Consider the following 18,991-nt stretch of genomic DNA (forward strand, 5'->3'; position numbering starts at 1 on the left):
ACTGGACCAAGGTGCAGCGTGAGACGGGTTCATGATATTTTATTAAATTCAGAACACTAGAACAAAAACCAACAAAGAGGAAAACAAACAGTTCTGTAAGGAAACCAACAATACAGAAAACAACTACCCACAAAACCCATGTGGACAAGAGGTACCTAAGTATGGTTCCCAATCAGAGACAACGATAGACAGCTGTCCCTGATTAAGAACCATACCTGGCCAAAAACAAAGAAATACAAAAACATAGAAAAAAGAACATAGAATTCCCACCCTAGTCACACCCTGGCCTAACCAAAATAGAGAATAAAAGCCTCTCTATGGCCAGGGTGTGACATATCCTGATTAGGTTTTTTGTCCAAAGAGTCCAGAAAGGTTATCTAGATCTTCAATGAGACATTGCAGGCATCTAGCTTGTGGACTTAATACAACAATTGTGTCATTGGCATACATGGACACCTTTGTTTTTAAACTGTGTGTAAGTGGACGATGCAAACTATTTGGAATTTTCAACACATGAATATTATACAAAGAAGAAGTGATGCAGTTAGTCTCTCCTCTACTTTTTGCCAAGAGAGACTGGCACGCTTAGTATTCATATTAGCTCTCTGATTACAGTAAAAAGCAAGATGTGCTCCTCTGTTCTGGGCCAGCTGCAGTTTTTCTAGGTCTTTTTGTTGCCGCATCTGACCACGTGACCGGGCAATAATCAAGGTTAGATACAGCCTTCAGGCCTTGCTTTGTGGAGTGCGGTGTCAAAAAAAGCAGAGCATCTCTTTATCACGGACAGACCTCTCCCGAACTTTACAACCATTTAATCAATATGTTTTGACCATGACACTTTACAATCCAAGGTAACATCAAGTCATTTTAGACTCCTCAACTTTCTCAACAGCCACATAATTCATTATCAGATTCTAGAGATCTAGGATGATTTCAGAGTCAAAGTGTTGAATAGTCAGATGCACAGAGTTACAGGTGTTATTGTAGTGTACGGTGAAAATCTTAGGCTTCGAGCTCCAAAATGCAGGACTAAGTGAAACAAAACAATGAAAATTGGTGCCATCTTAGCCATCTATCTGCATGTAACCAGCTCCATAGACAGTCCATCATCAGGCCACAGAGCTGCTGCACCAGAGCCAGACCAGCTCTGGCCTGACCGTTGAATTATTACACAGTTCTGTACAATGTATTTGACATGGAAGCTGACAAAAGGCACATGTCTAGAAAAGAAAAATACCCTATCCTGCATTATGAACCTATTTGTGTATTTTTCCCCCGTTTCAGATCACCAGAAGCTGGACAGAGAGGCCAGGATCTGCCGATTGCTGAAGCACTCAAACATCGGTGAGTTCTTTCGTTTTGGAGGCCACTCTTTCAGTGTATCTCAGAAGCACTATGATCCATTCATATACTTTTTGGGTTATTCTGTCTCATTGATTGGCTGACTCCACAACATTTGTTTTCCAATGTGTTACATTATATGCATTCTTTCACACTACCTAACATGAAGTAGTGCAGACTGGGACACTTAAAAAAGATACGTCACTAATCTTGGATCAGATTCTTATAGTTCACTTTTGATTGCGTTGATGTAATCTGCCTCCATTGAGCAGAATCATGCGCCCAGTGAAAGTACGACAGCCATCCAGAGAGACAGACAGCTAGCTGACTGTTATGGTTCTTGTGCGTACAGCCGGGGAACATCACTCTGTGGCACCGTCAGAGCCGGCTCAGGACCACAATGTGTAATTTACTGATTAACAGGCTGAGAAGCGCTTTTCTACTTTTCCCAGACCCATAAGTGTTTAATAATGCATCCCACTCGCTGCCATGGACAGGATTGACTGTACAAGATCTCTCCATCACAGTTGACTCCCCGGTGTCCCCCTCCCAGAATGCAAAGAACCTTGGCACAAGCCCTGGACAACACCCTGTTGTTCTCTGAAAACGTCAAAGCAGTGACTCACTCCTGCGGAGTACAACCTTTTCTCACACAGGATGCGGCGGAGGTCCTAATCCAGGCCATTGTCCATGGCCATTGGCCATTGTAATCCAGGCCGTCTGGACTATTACAACTCTCTGTTGGCTGGGCTCCCCGCTTGTGCTATCAAACCCCTGCAACTTATCTACAACGCCGCAGCCCGCCTGGTGTTCAACCTTCCCAGGTTCTCCCATGTTAACCCAGCTCCTCCGCACACTCCACTGGCTTCCAGTCGAAGGTCGCATCCACTACAAGACCATGGTGCTGCCTTCAGGCTACGCTCCAACCCTACACCCCAAGCGAGCCCTCCGTTCTGCCACTTCTGTTCTCTTGGCTGTCCCAGCCCTGACGGGGGTCAGGTCCTGCTCAGCCCAGTCCTAGCTCTTCTCTGTCCTGGTACCCCAATGGTGGAACGAGGTTCCTCCTGATGCTAGGACAGCATAGTCCCTGCCCATCTCACCGAAAACATCTGAAACCCTACCTCTTTAAAAAAATAATCTTTCACTTATATTAATAACAAAAAGCTTTCACTTATATTTTTCTACTAGCACTGATTTTGCTGTTGCTACTTTATTGAGTAAAATTGTACTTACTATGACTGTGATATGTGGTTGTCTCACCTGGCTACTTTAAGATGAATACATTAATTGTAAGTTGCTCTGAATAAGAGTGTCTGCTAGATTACCGCATTGTAAATATAACTGCATAACTAATCTAAAGATGTTTTCAACCGTTTGAAGTGTGTGTGTGTGTGAGAGAGAGAGAGAGAGAGAGAGAGAGAGAGAGAGAGAGAGAGGGGAATGAGAGAGGAAGAGAGGGAGCACAACTTGACTGTACTGTACAGTATGTCGAACCCAGCCTCCGAGTGGTCAGAGAGAGAATCAATACGAGTGTGGCCTGTGGATGCCCTCGGATAAGGTTGTATGCTGTTTGTGATCTGTCAGGGATAGAGGAGAGAGAGAGGGGGAAGCTGAAACATCCAGCCTTCTATCAACATAAAACTGAATTCCTACTGCTCCTAAACAGACAGACTGGGAGGAAAGGAATACATTATCTGCTGTCGTCTCGCTGAAGATTTGACCCTGTCGCCGTGTATGCATTTTATAGCCCTCGTGGGAAATTTGCCTGCACAGACTGCAGCTCAATAGAATAAAGATCATCAGCGTCAAGCTCTCCCCTGATAATGTAGTCAAGTTCCCGGGTTCTGTACAGTATAGGCTCTGACGTGAGCTAGCTGCCTTTTTCTGAATCATCCGGATGCATTGAGACACACTGCCCTCATCCTGTGCTCTCTATCCCTGAGCCTAACCGACCATCACAGGCTATTAAAGAACTGGCCCACATCCAGCCTTTTTCATGTGCTCCTTCGTCCACCATGCTGTTTGAGACGGTGCAGAGCAGCAGTGAATTGACTTTGCAGCCTTCGGATTGACTCGTTTTGTTTATCAGCACATTCTTTACATGGCGGCCTTCCGCTGCCGAAACCGGGGGCGGTTATTCGTCAAAGAGCCAAAGTCCGCCCACACAGATCCAGGAGAGGAGAGAACCAACGTGTTGGATGAATTGGCTCTGATACTCATAATTCAGGCTCACCACGCCAAGGGCTAAGGGCCAGGTTTGGTACGTTTGGTTATCAATAGAATAGGCCTGTGTTTTTGGTTGTTGTTAGTTGTGTGATTCCTGGGAATGGATTTTGTAGAAGACCCACTCAAACCCATTACGACAGTGACACCCATATAGCGGTTTGGAGATATCCTAATGGCTCATGCTTATCATGCTTGGTGGGTTGACAGCAGTCCCTACCTATACGAGGATGTTGCCACAAATGAAGGCATTGTGTTCTGCTAGGGATAATTGGCGTATCAGCGTAGAGGCTCTCAAGCGTGTCATAAAGCTTTCCTCGGTGTGTTGTCATATTGCTCTGTGGGAGAGACAAAGTACTTCAACCATCCCGTCCCTATTCAGCTAGAATTCCTTCTTGAATTGCGGTGGTAAATGCGGTCCCTTGACTTTGACGCCACGTAAAAACCATTTCAAATGACAAGAAAAACAAAGCATACCTTTTCTGTTTTGTTGAACTGTTAGTTAACACAAAGACATATGCAAGTCTGTTGTACTGCAAAACATCTATTTGTATGCATTGTAGAATCTACAGGGGGGCAGGCAAATGGGCTTGTCCCACTGGATGTGTAGAGGTGTAGTGAAATGTTTTGGGGGGATTTAGAGAAATCTATCTGTTATTTTGACATAAGTATTGAATATATTATATAGATCAATAGAAACTATTCAAATATAGAATGAATTATATCACTTTTGTGAAATATTTTTTAAAGGACTGATGACCGTAGATTTCTAGAAAATGTACCCAACATTTCTCATTGGTGTTACTACTTCTACTGGTGGCATAATGTTATCATAATGGTCAAAAAAAATATATATAAAATGCCATGCCCAAATGCCACCGTAATTCAAGAGCGTCCCAAACACATCTATATTCAGATAGCCTAACAACAGCCTGGACAAGTGATTGGTAAAGGAAAGCTTCTTTAAAGAGGCTGACGTCAAAGATTCCCCTAACAGAGGGAAGAGTGTTCTCTCTGCTGATATGGAGAGCCCTGCCAAGGGAACCAAAAGCAGACAACGACAGGCCAAAAGCACCACCACCGGTAAGTAACACCAGATTGGCCTTTTCCTCTTGCCAAAACCCTCTTTTTGAACAAAACAGCAGTTCAGGGTCACAAAGGTTATCAAAACCGATGAGGACATTTAGAATGTCACTACTTCCATAAAACGTTCCCTCTCCACACCTCCGTTAGGAGTTCTGCATTTCTGTGGGGGGGGGGGGGGGGTTGTTTTAGCAATGTTGACAGTGGCGAATGCAAATCAAAGTATTTTCAGGCAGCCTTTGAGTGGAATGAACCGAGATGGCTGTTTCAGGCTTATGTAATGGTGAGACTGTTGCTATGTATCCGGTGTTGGCAGGTGAAGGTATCTAAACTGCAGTCTTCCACTTTGTTCCCCTTTCTATCTCGGCACCCACACACAAGCACACGCGTGTCCTCTCCCTCTCTCTCTCTCTCTCTCTCTCTCTCTCTCCCTCTCTCCCTCCCTATCTCTCTCTCTCTCTCTCTCTCCCTCCCTCTCTCTCTCTTTCTCTCCCTCTCTCCCTCTCTCCCTCCCTATCTCTCTCTCTCTCTCTCTCCCTCCCTCTCTCTCTCTCCCTCTCTCCCTCCCTATCTCTCTCTCTGTCTCTCAGTGTGTACACGCCCACACACATGCACACAGAGCAGCACAACACTGCCTGCTGAGGGAGAGGAGGAGTGTGGTGGGTACTGGTGGGTAGACGAGAGAGAGAGAGATTCTCTCCATCGTGGAGACAACATATGGACAGCAACAGGACACCAGAAGCACTATCTAAGCTTGACTAAAGTCATTCATGAACAGTATGTACCACATCACTTCAGTCAAGCCTACCTATAATCAAAACCTAGATATTCTCCCCAAAAAAGTATGTGAACACCTGCTCCTCGAACGTCTCGTTCCAAAATCAAGGCATTAGGGACTTGCAGGGACTTGCTTCCATTCAGCCACAAGAGCGTTAGTGATGTCTGGCACTGATGTTGGGCGATTAGGCCTGGCTCGAAGTCAGCATTCCAATTCATCACAAGGGTGTTCGATGGGATTGAGGTCAAGGATCTGTCCAGGCTGGTCAACTTCTTCCACACCGATCTCGACAAACCATTTCTATATGGACCTTGCTTTGTGCACAGGGCATTGTCTTGCTGAAACAGGAAAGGACCTTCCCCAAACTGTTGCTACAAAGTTGGAAGCACAGGGTCATCTAGAAGGTCATTGTATGCTGTAGTGTTAAGACTTCCCCTCACTGGAACTAAGGGGCCTAGCCCAAACCATGAAAAACAGCCCCTGACCATTATTCCTCCTCCACCAAACTTTGCAGCTGGCAGTATGCATTCAGGCAGGTACTGTACCATTCTCCTGGCATCCGGCAAACCCAGATTCGTCCGTCTGACTGCCAGATGGTGAAGCGTGATTCATCCCTCCAGAGAACGCATTTCCAGTGCTCCAGAGTCCAATAGTGGCGAGCTTTATACCACTTTAGCCAATGCTTGCCATTACGCATAGTGATCTTTGGCTTGTGTCTGGCTGCTTGGACATGGAAACCCATTTCATGAAACTCCCGACGAACAGTTATTCTGCTGACGTTGCTTCCGGAGGTCGTTTGGAACTCGGTGAGTATAGCAACCCGAGGACATACAATTTTTATGCGCTACGCGCTTCAGCACTCGACAATCCCATTCTGTAAGCTTGTATGGCCTACCACTTCGCGGCTGAGCCGTTGTTGCTCCTAGATGTTTCCACTTAACAATAACAGCACTTACAGTTGACCGGGCCAGCTCTAGCAGGGCAGAACTTTGACGAACTGACTTGTTGGAAAGGTGGCATCCTATGACGGTGCCACATTGAACGTCACTGAGCTCTTCAGTAAGGCCATTCTATTGCCATTCTACTTGCATGGCTGTGTGCTAGATTTTATACACCTGTCAGCAATGGGTGTTGCTGAAATAGCAGAATCCACAACTTTGAAGGGGTGCCAACATACTTTTGGCCATATAGTGTATTTTGGGGAATGTAAGACACTGTGATTTGACATATGCAGTGGACTGGGTGATTGACATGTGTGATTTAGACATATGCAGTGGACTGGGTGATTGACATATGTGATTTAGACATATGCAGTGGACTGGGTGATTGAGATGTGTGATTTAGACATATGCAGTGGACTGGGTGATTGACATGTGTGATTTAGACATATGCAGTGGATTGGGTGATTGACATGTGTGATTTAGACATATGCAGTGGACTGGGTGATTGACATGTGTGATTTAGACATATGCAGTGGACTGGGTGATTGAGATGTGTGATTTAGACATATGCAGTGGACTGGGTGATTGAGATGTGTGATTTAGACATATGCAGTGGACTGGGTGATTGAGATGTGTGATTTAGACATATGCAGTGGACTGGGTGATTGACATGTGTGATTTAGACATTTGAAGGTTATTGACTATGCATTCTATGTGTGAAATATTTGCGCTTTCAATTTCTACATAGGTTGACTTATTTTCTCTCTTTTCTCCGTCCAGTGCGTCTCCATGACAGCATCTCAGAGGAGGGGCATCACTACCTGATCTTTGACCTGTGAGTAATGCACTGCTGTGAATTTATCGACTGCATCATTCCGTCTGCTTTCACGCACACAGTGGGGATGATTGACATGAATGACACAGTGTTTTTTCTAGTTTGGGTGGTAGCTTGATGTGAGTCTTGATGTGTCTCCTGCACACACTTATCAGAGCAGTCCGTATAAGACGGAACCACAGTGAATCACTATCTACCATTAATGCAAGTAGAGGTCCTGAATTCAAATAGCTCCTTTGTAAGCTATACAGTACAGGCTGTGGTTTGGATCGAACTGATAATTATGGCTAAAAAGCTATGTAGTGTTGAGTGTACTCCGTTTGAGTGCACCGTAATAGTTCTATAAAAGTCAATATTATATGCATTTTAAACACTCAAATTATGTAATACCTTTCAACGCCTCTCAAAGAACTGTTGATTTCAGTCTGCAAAACAGTAATTACAGTCCCCTGGAGGCGTTGAATGCTTTTCATTACCGAAACTGGACATTGTAGCATTGGTAAAGTCTTACGCCATTGTAACTTTGAGAACTCTTCTTGCATCTGTTATGAGGTGTCTTCGTTTACCTGCCTCTTCCCTGTTCATGTCTCTGAATGAAAAACAGCTTTGTAAGTGTGAGAAAGTGAGCAGCAGGACAAAGTGTTGCATAAGAAGATCTTGATGACAATGCAAGTTATTCTTAACTGATTTGAAACAGCAGGGTATTGTCAAGAAGCAGTCGCATTAGCACAACTCCATACAATATATTCTCTTAGCTTATTGTGCCCTATCGTTTGCTATAAGGCCCAGTGCAGCCCCCCTGTGTTTGATATATATTTCCACACTGTGAGGTTGGAATAATACTGTGAAATTGTGAAAATGATGATAATGCCCTTTTAGAGTAAGAGTTGTTTGAATTTCAGCTTGTTGTGGTGGGATGGAGTTTTGGTCTGCCTGGTGGCATCACCGTGCTGTGAATTTGTTAATAGGCCAATAAGAAAGAGTTCCAAACCTCTCTGCCAATAACAGCTAGTTTTCAGTTTGCCCCTCCCGACTCAGTCCACTCCCAGACAGTCCTAGCAAAATTCTTGCTTGAGAAATTGGTCTTGCTAAGAAGCTATTTTAGTTTCTTTTTGATCATTTTTGACCAAATTACCTTGGATATATTTTCAAGCTGACACATTTCTGAGCAAACTGCTTTGTCAGAGCCCAATCACTTTGTACTAGCAGGTTCATAAAATAGGCCCACAAATACAGTGCATTCGGAAAGTAGTCAGTATTCACCTTTTCCACATTTTGTTACATTGCAGCCTTATTCTAAAATGGATTAAATAAAAATGTTTCCTCATCAATCTACACTCAATGCCCCATAATGACAAAGCGAAAACAGGTTTTTATGTAAATGCCTTAATTACATAAGTATTCAGATCCTTTGCTATGAGTCTCGAAATTGAGCTCAGGTGCATCCTTTTTCCATTGATCATCATTGAGATGCATCTACAACCTGATTGGAGTCTACCTGTGGTCAATTCAATTGATTGGACATGATTTGGTATGGCATACACCTGTCCCACATTTGATAGAGCATGTCAGAGCTAAAACCGAGCCATGAGGTCGAAGGAACTGTCCTATGAGTGCCGAGACAGGATTGTGTCGAGGCACAGATCTGGGGAAGAGTACCAAAACATTTCTGCAGCATTGAAGGTTCGCAAGAACACAGTGGCCTCCATCGATACTTACATGGAAGAAGTTTGGAACCACCGAGACTCTTCCTAGAGCTGGCCTCCCAGCCAAACTGAACAATCGGGGGAGAAGGGCCTTGGTCAGAGAGGTGACCAAGAACCCGATGGTCACTCTGACAGAGCTCCAGAGTTCCTCTGTGGAGATGGGAGAAACTTCCAGAAGGACAACCATCTCTGCAGCACTCCACCAATCAGGCCTTTATGGTAGAGTGGCCAGACGGAAGCCACTCCTCAGTAAAAGGCACATGACAGCCCTCTTGGAGTTTGCCAAAAGGCACCTAAACGACTCTCAGACCATGAGAAACAAGATTATCTGGTCTGATGAAACCAAGATTGAACTCTTTGGCCTGAATGCCAAGCGTCATGTCTGGAGGAAACCTGGCACCATCCCTACAGTGAAGCATGGTGGTGGCAGCATCATGCTGTGGGGATGTTTTACAGTGGCAGAGACTGGGAGACAAGTCAGGATCTAGGGACAGATGAACAGAGCAAAGTACAGAGATATTTGTGATGAAAACCTTCTCCAGATCGCTCAGGACCTCAGACTTGGGCGAAGGTTCATCTTCCAACAGGACAAAGACCCTAGGCACACAGCCAAGACAACGCAGGAGTGGCGTTGAGGCAAGTCTCTGAATGTCCTTCAGTGGGCCAGCCAGAGCCCGGACTTGAACCTTATCAAACATCTCTGAAGAGACCTGAAAATAGCAGTGACGCTACCCATCCAATCTGACAGAGCTTGAGAGGATCTGCAGTGAAGAATGGGAGAAACTCCCCAAATACAGGTGTGCCAAGCTTGTAGCCTCATACCGAAGAAGACTCGACGCTGCAATCGCTGCCAAAGGTGTTGCACCAAAGTACTGAGTAAAAGGTCTGAATACTTATATAAATGTGAAATGTCAGGTTTTTTCGTTTTATACATTTGCACAAAAAAAATGTAAAAACCTGTTTTTGCTTCGTCATCGTATGTAGACTGATGAGAAACATGTTTAAAAAATCTATTTTAGATCAAGGCTGTAACGAATACATTCCGAATGTGCTTTATCTGACTCACCAACACCACAGGAACCAGCTCCCAAGTGCAACATTTCTCCCATGCAGCAGCAAGACAGGCAGGGTCCTCTGCTCTGGAATCCACTCTTTTAGTGGAGGCTGTCTGATAGATGGATGGCCTCACACCCACCTATTAAATGGGAGCATGGACTTCATCATACTGACAAATTGACAAGGCAATTTTCCCACACTGAAGGCTGCTTTGATCTTTCAAATGTCAGCACCCACCCCCTTGCACTCATTGGTATGTGTTACCCACCCCCTTGCACTCATTGGTATGTGTTGCCCACCCCCTTGCACTCATTGGTATGTGTTGCCCACCCCCTTGCACTCATTGGTATGTGTTGCCCACCCCCTTGCACTCATTGGTATGTGTTGCCCACCCCCTTGCACTCATTGGTATGTGTTGCCCACCCCCTTGCACTCATTGGTATGTGTTGCCCACCCCCTTGCACTCATTGGTATGTGTTGCCCACCCCCTTGCACTCATTGGTATGTGTTACCCACCCCCTTGCACTCATTGGTATGTGTTACCCACCCCCTTGCACTCATTGGTATGTGTTACCCACCCCCTTGCACTCATTGGTATGTGTTACCCACCCCCTTGCACTCATTGGTATGTGTTACCCCACCCCCTTGCACTCATTGGTATGTGTTACCCACCCCCTTGCACTCATTGGTATGTGTTACCCACCCCCTTGCACTCATTGGTATGTGTTACCCACCCCCTTGCACTCATTGGTATGTGTTACCCACCCCCTTGCACTCATTGGTATGTGTTGCCCACGCCCTTGCACTCATTGGTATGTGTTACCCACCCCCTTGCACTCATTGGTATGTGTTGCCCCACCCCCTTGCACTCATTGGTATGTGTTACCCACCCCCTTGCACTCATTGGTATGTGTTACCCACCCCCTTGCACTCATTGGTATGTGTTGCCCACCCCCTTGCACTCATTGGTATGTGTTACCCACCCCCTTGCACTCATTGGTATGTATTACCCACCCCCTTGCACTCATTGGTATGTGTTGCCCACCCCCTTGCACTCATTGGTATGTGTTGCCCACGCCCTTGCACTCATTGGTATGTGTTACCCACCCCCTTGCACTCATTGGTATGTGTTGCCCCACCCCCTTGCACTCATTGGTATGTGTTACCCACCCCCTTGCACTCATTGGTATGTGTTACCCACCCCCTTGCACTCATTGGTATGTGTTGCCCACCCCCTTGCACTCATTGGTATGTGTTACCCACCCCCTTGCACTCATTGGTATGTGTTACCCACCCCCTTGCACTCATTGGTATGTGTTGCCCACCCCCTTGCACTCATTGGTATGTGTTACCCCACCCCCTTGCACTCATTGGTATGTGTTACCCACCCCCTTGCACTCATTGGTATGTGTTACCCACCCCCTTGCACTCATTGGTATGTGTTGCCCCACCCCCTTGCACTCATTGGTATGTGTTGCCCACGCCCTTGCACTCATTGGTATGTGTTACCCACCCCCTTGCACTCATTGGTACGTGTTGCCCCACCCCCTTGCACTCATTGGTATGTGTTACCCACCCCCTTGCACTCATTGGTATGTGTTACCCACCCCCTTGCACTCATTGGTATGTGTTGCCCCACCCCCTTGCACTCATTGGTATGTGTTACCCCACCCCCTTGCACTCATTGGTATGTGTTACCCACCCCCTTGCACTCATTGGTATGTGTTACCCCACCCCCTTGCACTCATTGGTATGTGTTACCCACGCCCTTGCACTCATTGGTATGTGTTGCCCTAAGCCCTTGCACTCATTGGTATGTGTTGCCCCACCCCCTTGCACTCATTGGTATGTGTTACCCACCCCCTTGCACTCATTGGTATGTGTTACCCACCCCCTTGCACTCATTGGTATGTGTTGCCCACCCCCTTGCACTCATTGGTATGTGTTACCCACGCCCTTGCACTCATTGGTATGTGTTACCCACCCCCTTGCACTCATTGGTATGTGTTACCCACCCCCTTGCACTCATTGGTATGTGTTACCCACCCCCTTGCACTCATTGGTATGTGTTGCCCACCCCCTTGCACTCATTGGTATGTGTTACCCACCCCCTTGCACTCATTGGTATGTGTTACCCACCCCCTTGCACTCATTGGTATGTGTTGCCCACCCCCTTGCACTCATTGGTATGTGTTACCCACCCCCTTGCACTCATTGGTATGTGTTACCCACCCCCTTGCACTCATTGGTATGTGTTACCCACCCCCTTGCACTCATTGGTATGTGTTTCCCACCCCCTTGCACTCATTGGTATGTGTTACCCACCCCCTTGCACTCATTGGTATGTGTTACCCACCCCCTTGCACTCATTGGTATGTGTTACCCACCCCCTTGCACTCATTGGTATGTGTTGCCCACCCCCTTGCACTCATTGGTATGTGTTACCCACCCCCTTGCACTCATTGGTATGTGTTACCCACCCCCTTGCACTCATTGGTATGTGTTACCCACCCCCTTGCACTCATTGGTATGTGTTGCCCACCCCCTTGCACTCATTGGTATGTGTTACCCACGCCCTTGCACTCATTGGTATGTGTTGCCCACCCCCTTGCACTCATTGGTATGTGTTACCCACCCCCTTGCACTCATTGGTATGTGTTACCCACCCCCTTGCACTCATTGGTATGTGTTACCCACCCCCTTGCACTCATTGGTATGTGTTACCCACCCCCTTGCACTCATTGGTATGTGTTACCCACCCCCTTGCACTCATTGGTATGTGTTACCCACCCCCTTGCACTCATTGGTATGTGTTACCCACCCCCTTGCACTCATTGGTATGTGTTACCCACGCCCTTGCACTCTTTGGTATGTGTTACCCACCCCCTTGCACTCATTGGTATGTGTTACCCACCCCCTTGCACTCATTGGTATGTGTTACCCACCCCCTTGCACTCATTGGTATGTGTTACCCACCCCCTTGCACTCATTGGTATGTGTTACCCACCCCCTTGCACTCATTGGTATGTGTTACCCACCCCCTTGCACTCATTGGTATGTGTTACCCACCCCCTTGCACTCATTGGTATGTGTTGCCCACCCCCTTGCACTCATTGGTATGTGTTGCCCACCCCCTTGCACTCATTGGTATGTGTTGCCCACCCCCTTGCACTCATTGGTATGTGTTGCCCACCCCCTTGCACTCATTGGTATGTGTTGCCCACCCCCTTGCACTCATTGGTATGTGTTACCCACCCCCTTGCACTCATTGGTATGTGTTGCCCACCCCCTTGCACTCATTGGTATGTGTTACCCACCCCCTTGCACTCATTGGTATGTGTTACCCACCCCCTTGCACTCATTGGTATGTGTTACCCACGCCCTTGCACTCATTGGTATGTGTTACCCACCCCCTTGCACTCATTGGTATGTGTTGCCCTAAGCCCTTGCACTCATTGGTATGTGTTGCCCCACCCCCTTGCACTCATTGGTATGTGTTACCCACCCCCTTGCACTCATTGGTATGTGTTACCCACCCCCTTGCACTCATTGGTATGTGTTGCCCACCCCCTTGCACTCATTGGTATGTGTTACCCACGCCCCTTGCACTCATTGGTATGTGTTACCCACCCCCTTGCACTCATTGGTATGTGTTACCCACCCCCTTGCACTCATTGGTATGTGTTACCCCACCCCCTTGCACTCATTGGTATGTGTTGCCCACCCCCTTGCACTCATTGGTATGTGTTACCCACCCCCTTGCACTCATTGGTATGTGTTACCCACCCCCTTGCACTCATTGGTATGTGTTGCCCACCCCCTTGCACTCATTGGTATGTGTTACCCACCCCCTTGCACTCATTGGTATGTGTTACCCACCCCCTTGCACTCATTGGTATGTGTTACCCACCCCCTTGCACTCATTGGTATGTGTTGCCCACCCCCTTGCACTCATTGGTATGTGTTACCCACCCCCTTGCACTCATTGGTATGTGTTACCCACCCCCTTGCACTCATTGGTATGTGTTACCCACCCCCTTGCACTCATTGGTATGTGTTGCCCACCCCCTTGCACTCATTGGTATGTGTTACCCACCCCCTTGCACTCATTGGTATGTGTTACCCACCCCCTTGCACTCATTGGTATGTGTTACCCACCCCCTTGCACTCATTGGTATGTGTTGCCCACCCCCTTGCACTCATTGGTATGTGTTACCCACGCCCTTGCACTCATTGGTATGTGTTGCCCACCCCCTTGCACTCATTGGTATGTGTTACCCACCCCCTTGCACTCATTGGTATGTGTTACCCACCCCCTTGCACTCATTGGTATGTGTTACCCACCCCCTTGCACTCATTGGTATGTGTTACCCACCCCCTTGCACTCATTGGTATGTGTTACCCACCCCCTTGCACTCATTGGTATGTGTTACCCACCCCCTTGCACTCATTGGTATGTGTTACCCACCCCCTTGCACTCATTGGTATGTGTTACCCACGCCCTTGCACTCATTGGTATGTGTTACCCACCCCCTTGCACTCATTGGTATGTGTTACCCACCCCCTTGCACTCATTGGTATGTGTTACCCACCCCCTTGCACTCATTGGTATGTGTTACCCACCCCCTTGCACTCATTGGTATGTGTTACCCACCCCCTTGCACTCATTGGTATGTGTTACCCACCCCCTTGCACTCATTGGTATGTGTTACCCACCCCCTTGCACTCATTGGTATGTGTTACCCACCCCCTTGCACTCATTGGTATGTGTTACCCACCCCCTTGCACTCATTGGTATGTGTTGCCCACCCCCTTGCACTCATTGGTATGTGTTGCCCACCCCCTTGCACTCATTGGTATGTGTTGCCCACCCCCTTGCACTCATTGGTATGTGTTGCCCACCCCCTTGCACTCATTGGTATGTGTTGCCCACCCCCTTGCACTCATTGGTATGTGTTACCCACCCCCTTGCACTCATTGGTATGTGTTGCCCACCCCCTTGCACTCATTGGTATGTGTTACCCACCCCCTTGCACTCATTGGTATGTGTTACCCACCCCCTTGCACTCATTGGTATGTGTTACCCACGCCCTTGCACTCATTGGTATGTGTTACCCACCCCCTTGCACTCATTGGTATGTGTTGCCCTAAGCCCTTGCACTCATTGGTATGTGTTGCCCACCCCCTTGCACTCACTGGTATGTGTTGCCCACCCCCTTGCACTCACTGGTATGTGTTGCCCTAAGCCCTTGCACTCATTGGTATGTGTTGCCCACCCCCTTGCACTCACTGGTATGTGTTGCCCACCCCCTTGCACTCACTGGTATGTGTTGCCCACCCCCTTGCACTCATTGGTATGTGTTGCCCTAAGCCCTTGCACTCATTGGTATGTGTTGCCCACCCCCTTGCACTCACTGGTATGTGTTGCCCTAAGCCCTTGCACTCATTGCAATACATTACACACTGGTATGTGTTGCCCTAAGCCCTTGCACTCATTGCAATACATTACACACTGGTATGTGTTGCCCTAAGCCCTTGCACTCATTGCAATACATTACACACTGGTATGTGTTGCCCTAAGCCCTGAGAAAGCATATTTTAAAGGATTCATACTCTCATAGTCTATACTTTGCAACAGAGAGACAACGGCTTGAGTTTTGTCAATGATTTGCCTTTTCTCACATCGGAAATGTACCATTGAGGTGCCTGTTAGGTTCCATGTCAACGTGTCTCAGTGGCTGATATGAAGGGTACAGGGAAGGGTGTATTTCTCTCACATTGGCTCCATGCTCCAGTCCACCTGCATCTTTGAAACCGGCGGCCTCACAATCCTCTCTTCCTCAGAGTGACAGGCGGGGAGCTCTTCGAAGACATCGTTGCTCGAGAGTACTACAGCGAGGCCGACGCCAGGTCAGTGGAACCACCTCACAGAGCGACTAGGGTTAAGTGCCTTGCTCAAAGGAACAGACAGATTTTTCAGGGATTCAAACCAGGGACCTTTCGGGTTACTGGCCCAATGCTCTTAAACGCTACCTGCCACACACCACATATACCCAAGCACAGACACACACAGCATACATCAAAACACAGACACGTGAGAATAGCAATGTAGACATTTCAACGTAATAATTTGAGCCGTAAAATGTATTAAATTAGGTGGATTATACAGAGCTCACCGCACTCCCAATCCAGAGCGATTAGAGAGGACCTAAAGGCATAGATATAGAACCCTGACATATATTGTCTAAAGCTTTTCATCCCAGGCTATACAACCCTTTTTTGTGATGTAGTCAGTCAGAGGCCTTTCTTTGTTCCCCTGTAATTAATGGAGTGTTCATTTGGATTGAACAGCTTTACCTGCATAAGCCCCTTCACGGATAGAGCATTTCCCCACTCCACCTAGCCAGTGAAAGCAACTGACTGGGCCATTGATTTGCAGTGACAGAGCGACAGGGCTACAAAAAAAAGGAATGAATAGAATCAAATGGAAACAGATGGCTGTGGAGGTGTAGGAGTGACCTCCAATCAATGTACACGTTTCGCTCCGGGCATAGTGTATCAGTCTCTCTCTCTCTGCGGACCGGGCTCTCGCTAATCCACTGCTTGATTGACAGCTGAGTGTAGTGGCTAATTAGCCTCCCACTGACAACCAGCCCAACATGAAGAAATTCATCAGACAGACTTTGGCCCATACTACTGTGTTGATCGACAGCTTTAGGAAAATGAATGGCCAAATCTAACACCTCGGTGTGTCTTTGTAGGTGCAGAGACCATTTCCTCCCCCCAAAATGATGTGTGGATTAATGCTGAAGCAAAGCCCATTTTCAAGAGCACTCAATTTAATGCCGCCGAACTCCCAGCCCACTCAGTCGTTCTGTTTTCTCTCTCTGTCGTATCATAGCCATTGTATTCAGCAGATTCTGGAGGCAGTGCTTCATTGTCATCAGATGGGAGTCGTTCACAGAGACCTCAAGGTAAGATTTAATAAGGAATCAATTAAAAGACACAGACGATATTCGGCACAGTCCCCGACTGTTTATCCACTGCAATACACTCACTTTGATGACATTGTTACCATTTGTGTGTGTCTCAAAATTCAGTTTGTCACATTGGATTTGAATTTAAAGAAAGTATACCAATAATCTTTAGATGATATATTTGTTTGTTATTTGAATTCCTTGAAATACATTTCAACCATGCGTTTTAGTCGTCCAGACTCCTTAGAGCAACAATCAGCAGTCCCAAAAACAAAGCGTTCTGCTCGCTGCTGTTTCAGTAGGAAGCTGAGATAGCTATGGATGCAAGGAGTCACCATCCATGATGTCAAAAGTATAGTTTTAACCACGTTTTTGAAGCTATACAGTGTTTGTTTACATTTATTTTTTGCAAACATTGGAGTTAAACAACCTTATATTTTGGGGTCTGGTGGGGTACGACCGTTTAAACCCTTTAAGGACACATCTATGTAGTCAATGTGTGCTCAGGCTTTAGACAACAGACCATTTGGGCTGCGATTAGACCCTTTAAGGACACATCTATGTAGTCAATGTGTGCTCAGGCTTTAGACAACAGACCATTTGGGCTGCGATTAGAGCCTTTAAGGACACATCTATGTAGTCAATGTGTGCTCAGGCTTTAGACAACAGACCATTTGGGCTGCGATTAGAACCTTTGTGTTCCTACTGAATGGTTCTGTGAGGACCACCTCTGGGAAATGGTTACAGAGGAGAGGGAGCGTGGGATGAGATGGGATGTTAGCAAATCTGTTTCCAGCCATCACACCCCCCACACTGTTCTCACAAAGAGGTCTGACGGGAAGAAGAGGAGGAGGAGGAGGAAGAGGGATAACTAGTCGTAAAACATACGGTTGAGTCAGCAGCATATGGGACAATAATAACTTTGTCAATGCCTCTGCAGTCCTCAAGTTATATTCGATTCAGTTCAGGGACATTTTCTTGGGGACATTCAGCACCACAATGTGATAGCAGGGCAGTTCAGGTGGAGCTGGGACTTGATGGGTGGTTGGTTAGGGAATCCACCTGTCACCTCCTCTGGTCCCCACAGTGAGTCAGGTGTTACTAAAGACCCCCTGACCTGCCTCGCCTCATGGCTTCGTCCTCCTGTGTGTCATAACTCTCTACAGTATCAACTGCATTCTTAAACTGAACTGCTATTTTCTCATGACGACTTTGCGCCGTACTGATTTGAAAATAATTTGTTAAAACCGAATTTTATACTACCACGTGCTGTAGCGGTCAATCAGTCTACACATTTATTTTCTCACCATCGTGTCCCATTAAGACGGATTTAGCTTGCAGGCCACAATCACCTGAGATGGCAACTGCAACTCAAAGTCATGACCGGGGTTGTGTGACTCTGAGGGCACACCCTCTTCTATCCACTCCGTTTGGTTCTGTCTGTTCCATCTGTCCGGTGTCTGGATGTTACTGCTGACCTGATGGCGACCATCAACTTCCTTCACACAACACATTGACATGACAGACAGAGGAAGTCGGCAGTAAGCAAGAGGAGAAGCAGACGTATGAGAACAGAATATCAAAAGCCCTTACAAAACATTCAGGGGACATGCTGCTAAGTCATGTCCTCTGCACACAGTTTGACGATTGTAGAATAGGCATTCATTACAGTGCAACAACCGTCAATCCATTGTTCTGTTGTCAACTTGTCATGTACAGCACGTGCACTTCATATCTCAATGTCAGCTCGAGGGACCCATAAAGGAATGTGGTTTCTAATTTACATGAGAAGCGGCAACAAACCCTCACGCCATCTCCATCATATCAGACAGCGTTGTGTGTGCTACAGAATCTGCTTTGTTGTTGTGTCAATGAAGGACAGATAAAGCCCAGGATGGGTTCCCATTTATAATCACACGTGTCCAAGTGTCACTATCATAACCTCACACCCTTTCAAAGGTGCATTTGGCTGCGTTTACACAGGCAGCCCAATTCGGATCTTCTTTCAACTAATTGGTCTTTTGACCAATCACATCAGATCTTTTCGAATC

General features: G+C 46.9%; 1 protein-coding gene across 2 annotated transcripts in view; it reads left to right on the forward strand.

Moving 5' to 3' along the window:
- The window catches only part of LOC109872573 (calcium/calmodulin-dependent protein kinase type II subunit alpha), a 109,552-nt gene that overhangs the window by 51,660 nt on the left and 38,901 nt on the right, over positions 1–18,991 (forward strand). For both annotated transcript variants that reach the window (XM_031808235.1, XM_031808236.1), the window contains exons 3-6: positions 1,285–1,344; positions 7,147–7,201; positions 15,808–15,873; positions 16,865–16,937. In XM_031808235.1, coding sequence (XP_031664095.1) covers positions 1,285–1,344; positions 7,147–7,201; positions 15,808–15,873; positions 16,865–16,937 — 254 coding nt within the window. The remainder of the gene's footprint in view (positions 1–1,284; positions 1,345–7,146; positions 7,202–15,807; positions 15,874–16,864; positions 16,938–18,991) is intronic.

The sequence above is a fragment of the Oncorhynchus kisutch genome, linkage group LG28 (assembly GCF_002021735.2).
Source record: "Oncorhynchus kisutch isolate 150728-3 linkage group LG28, Okis_V2, whole genome shotgun sequence".
Taxonomy (NCBI): Eukaryota; Metazoa; Chordata; class Actinopteri; order Salmoniformes; family Salmonidae; genus Oncorhynchus; species Oncorhynchus kisutch.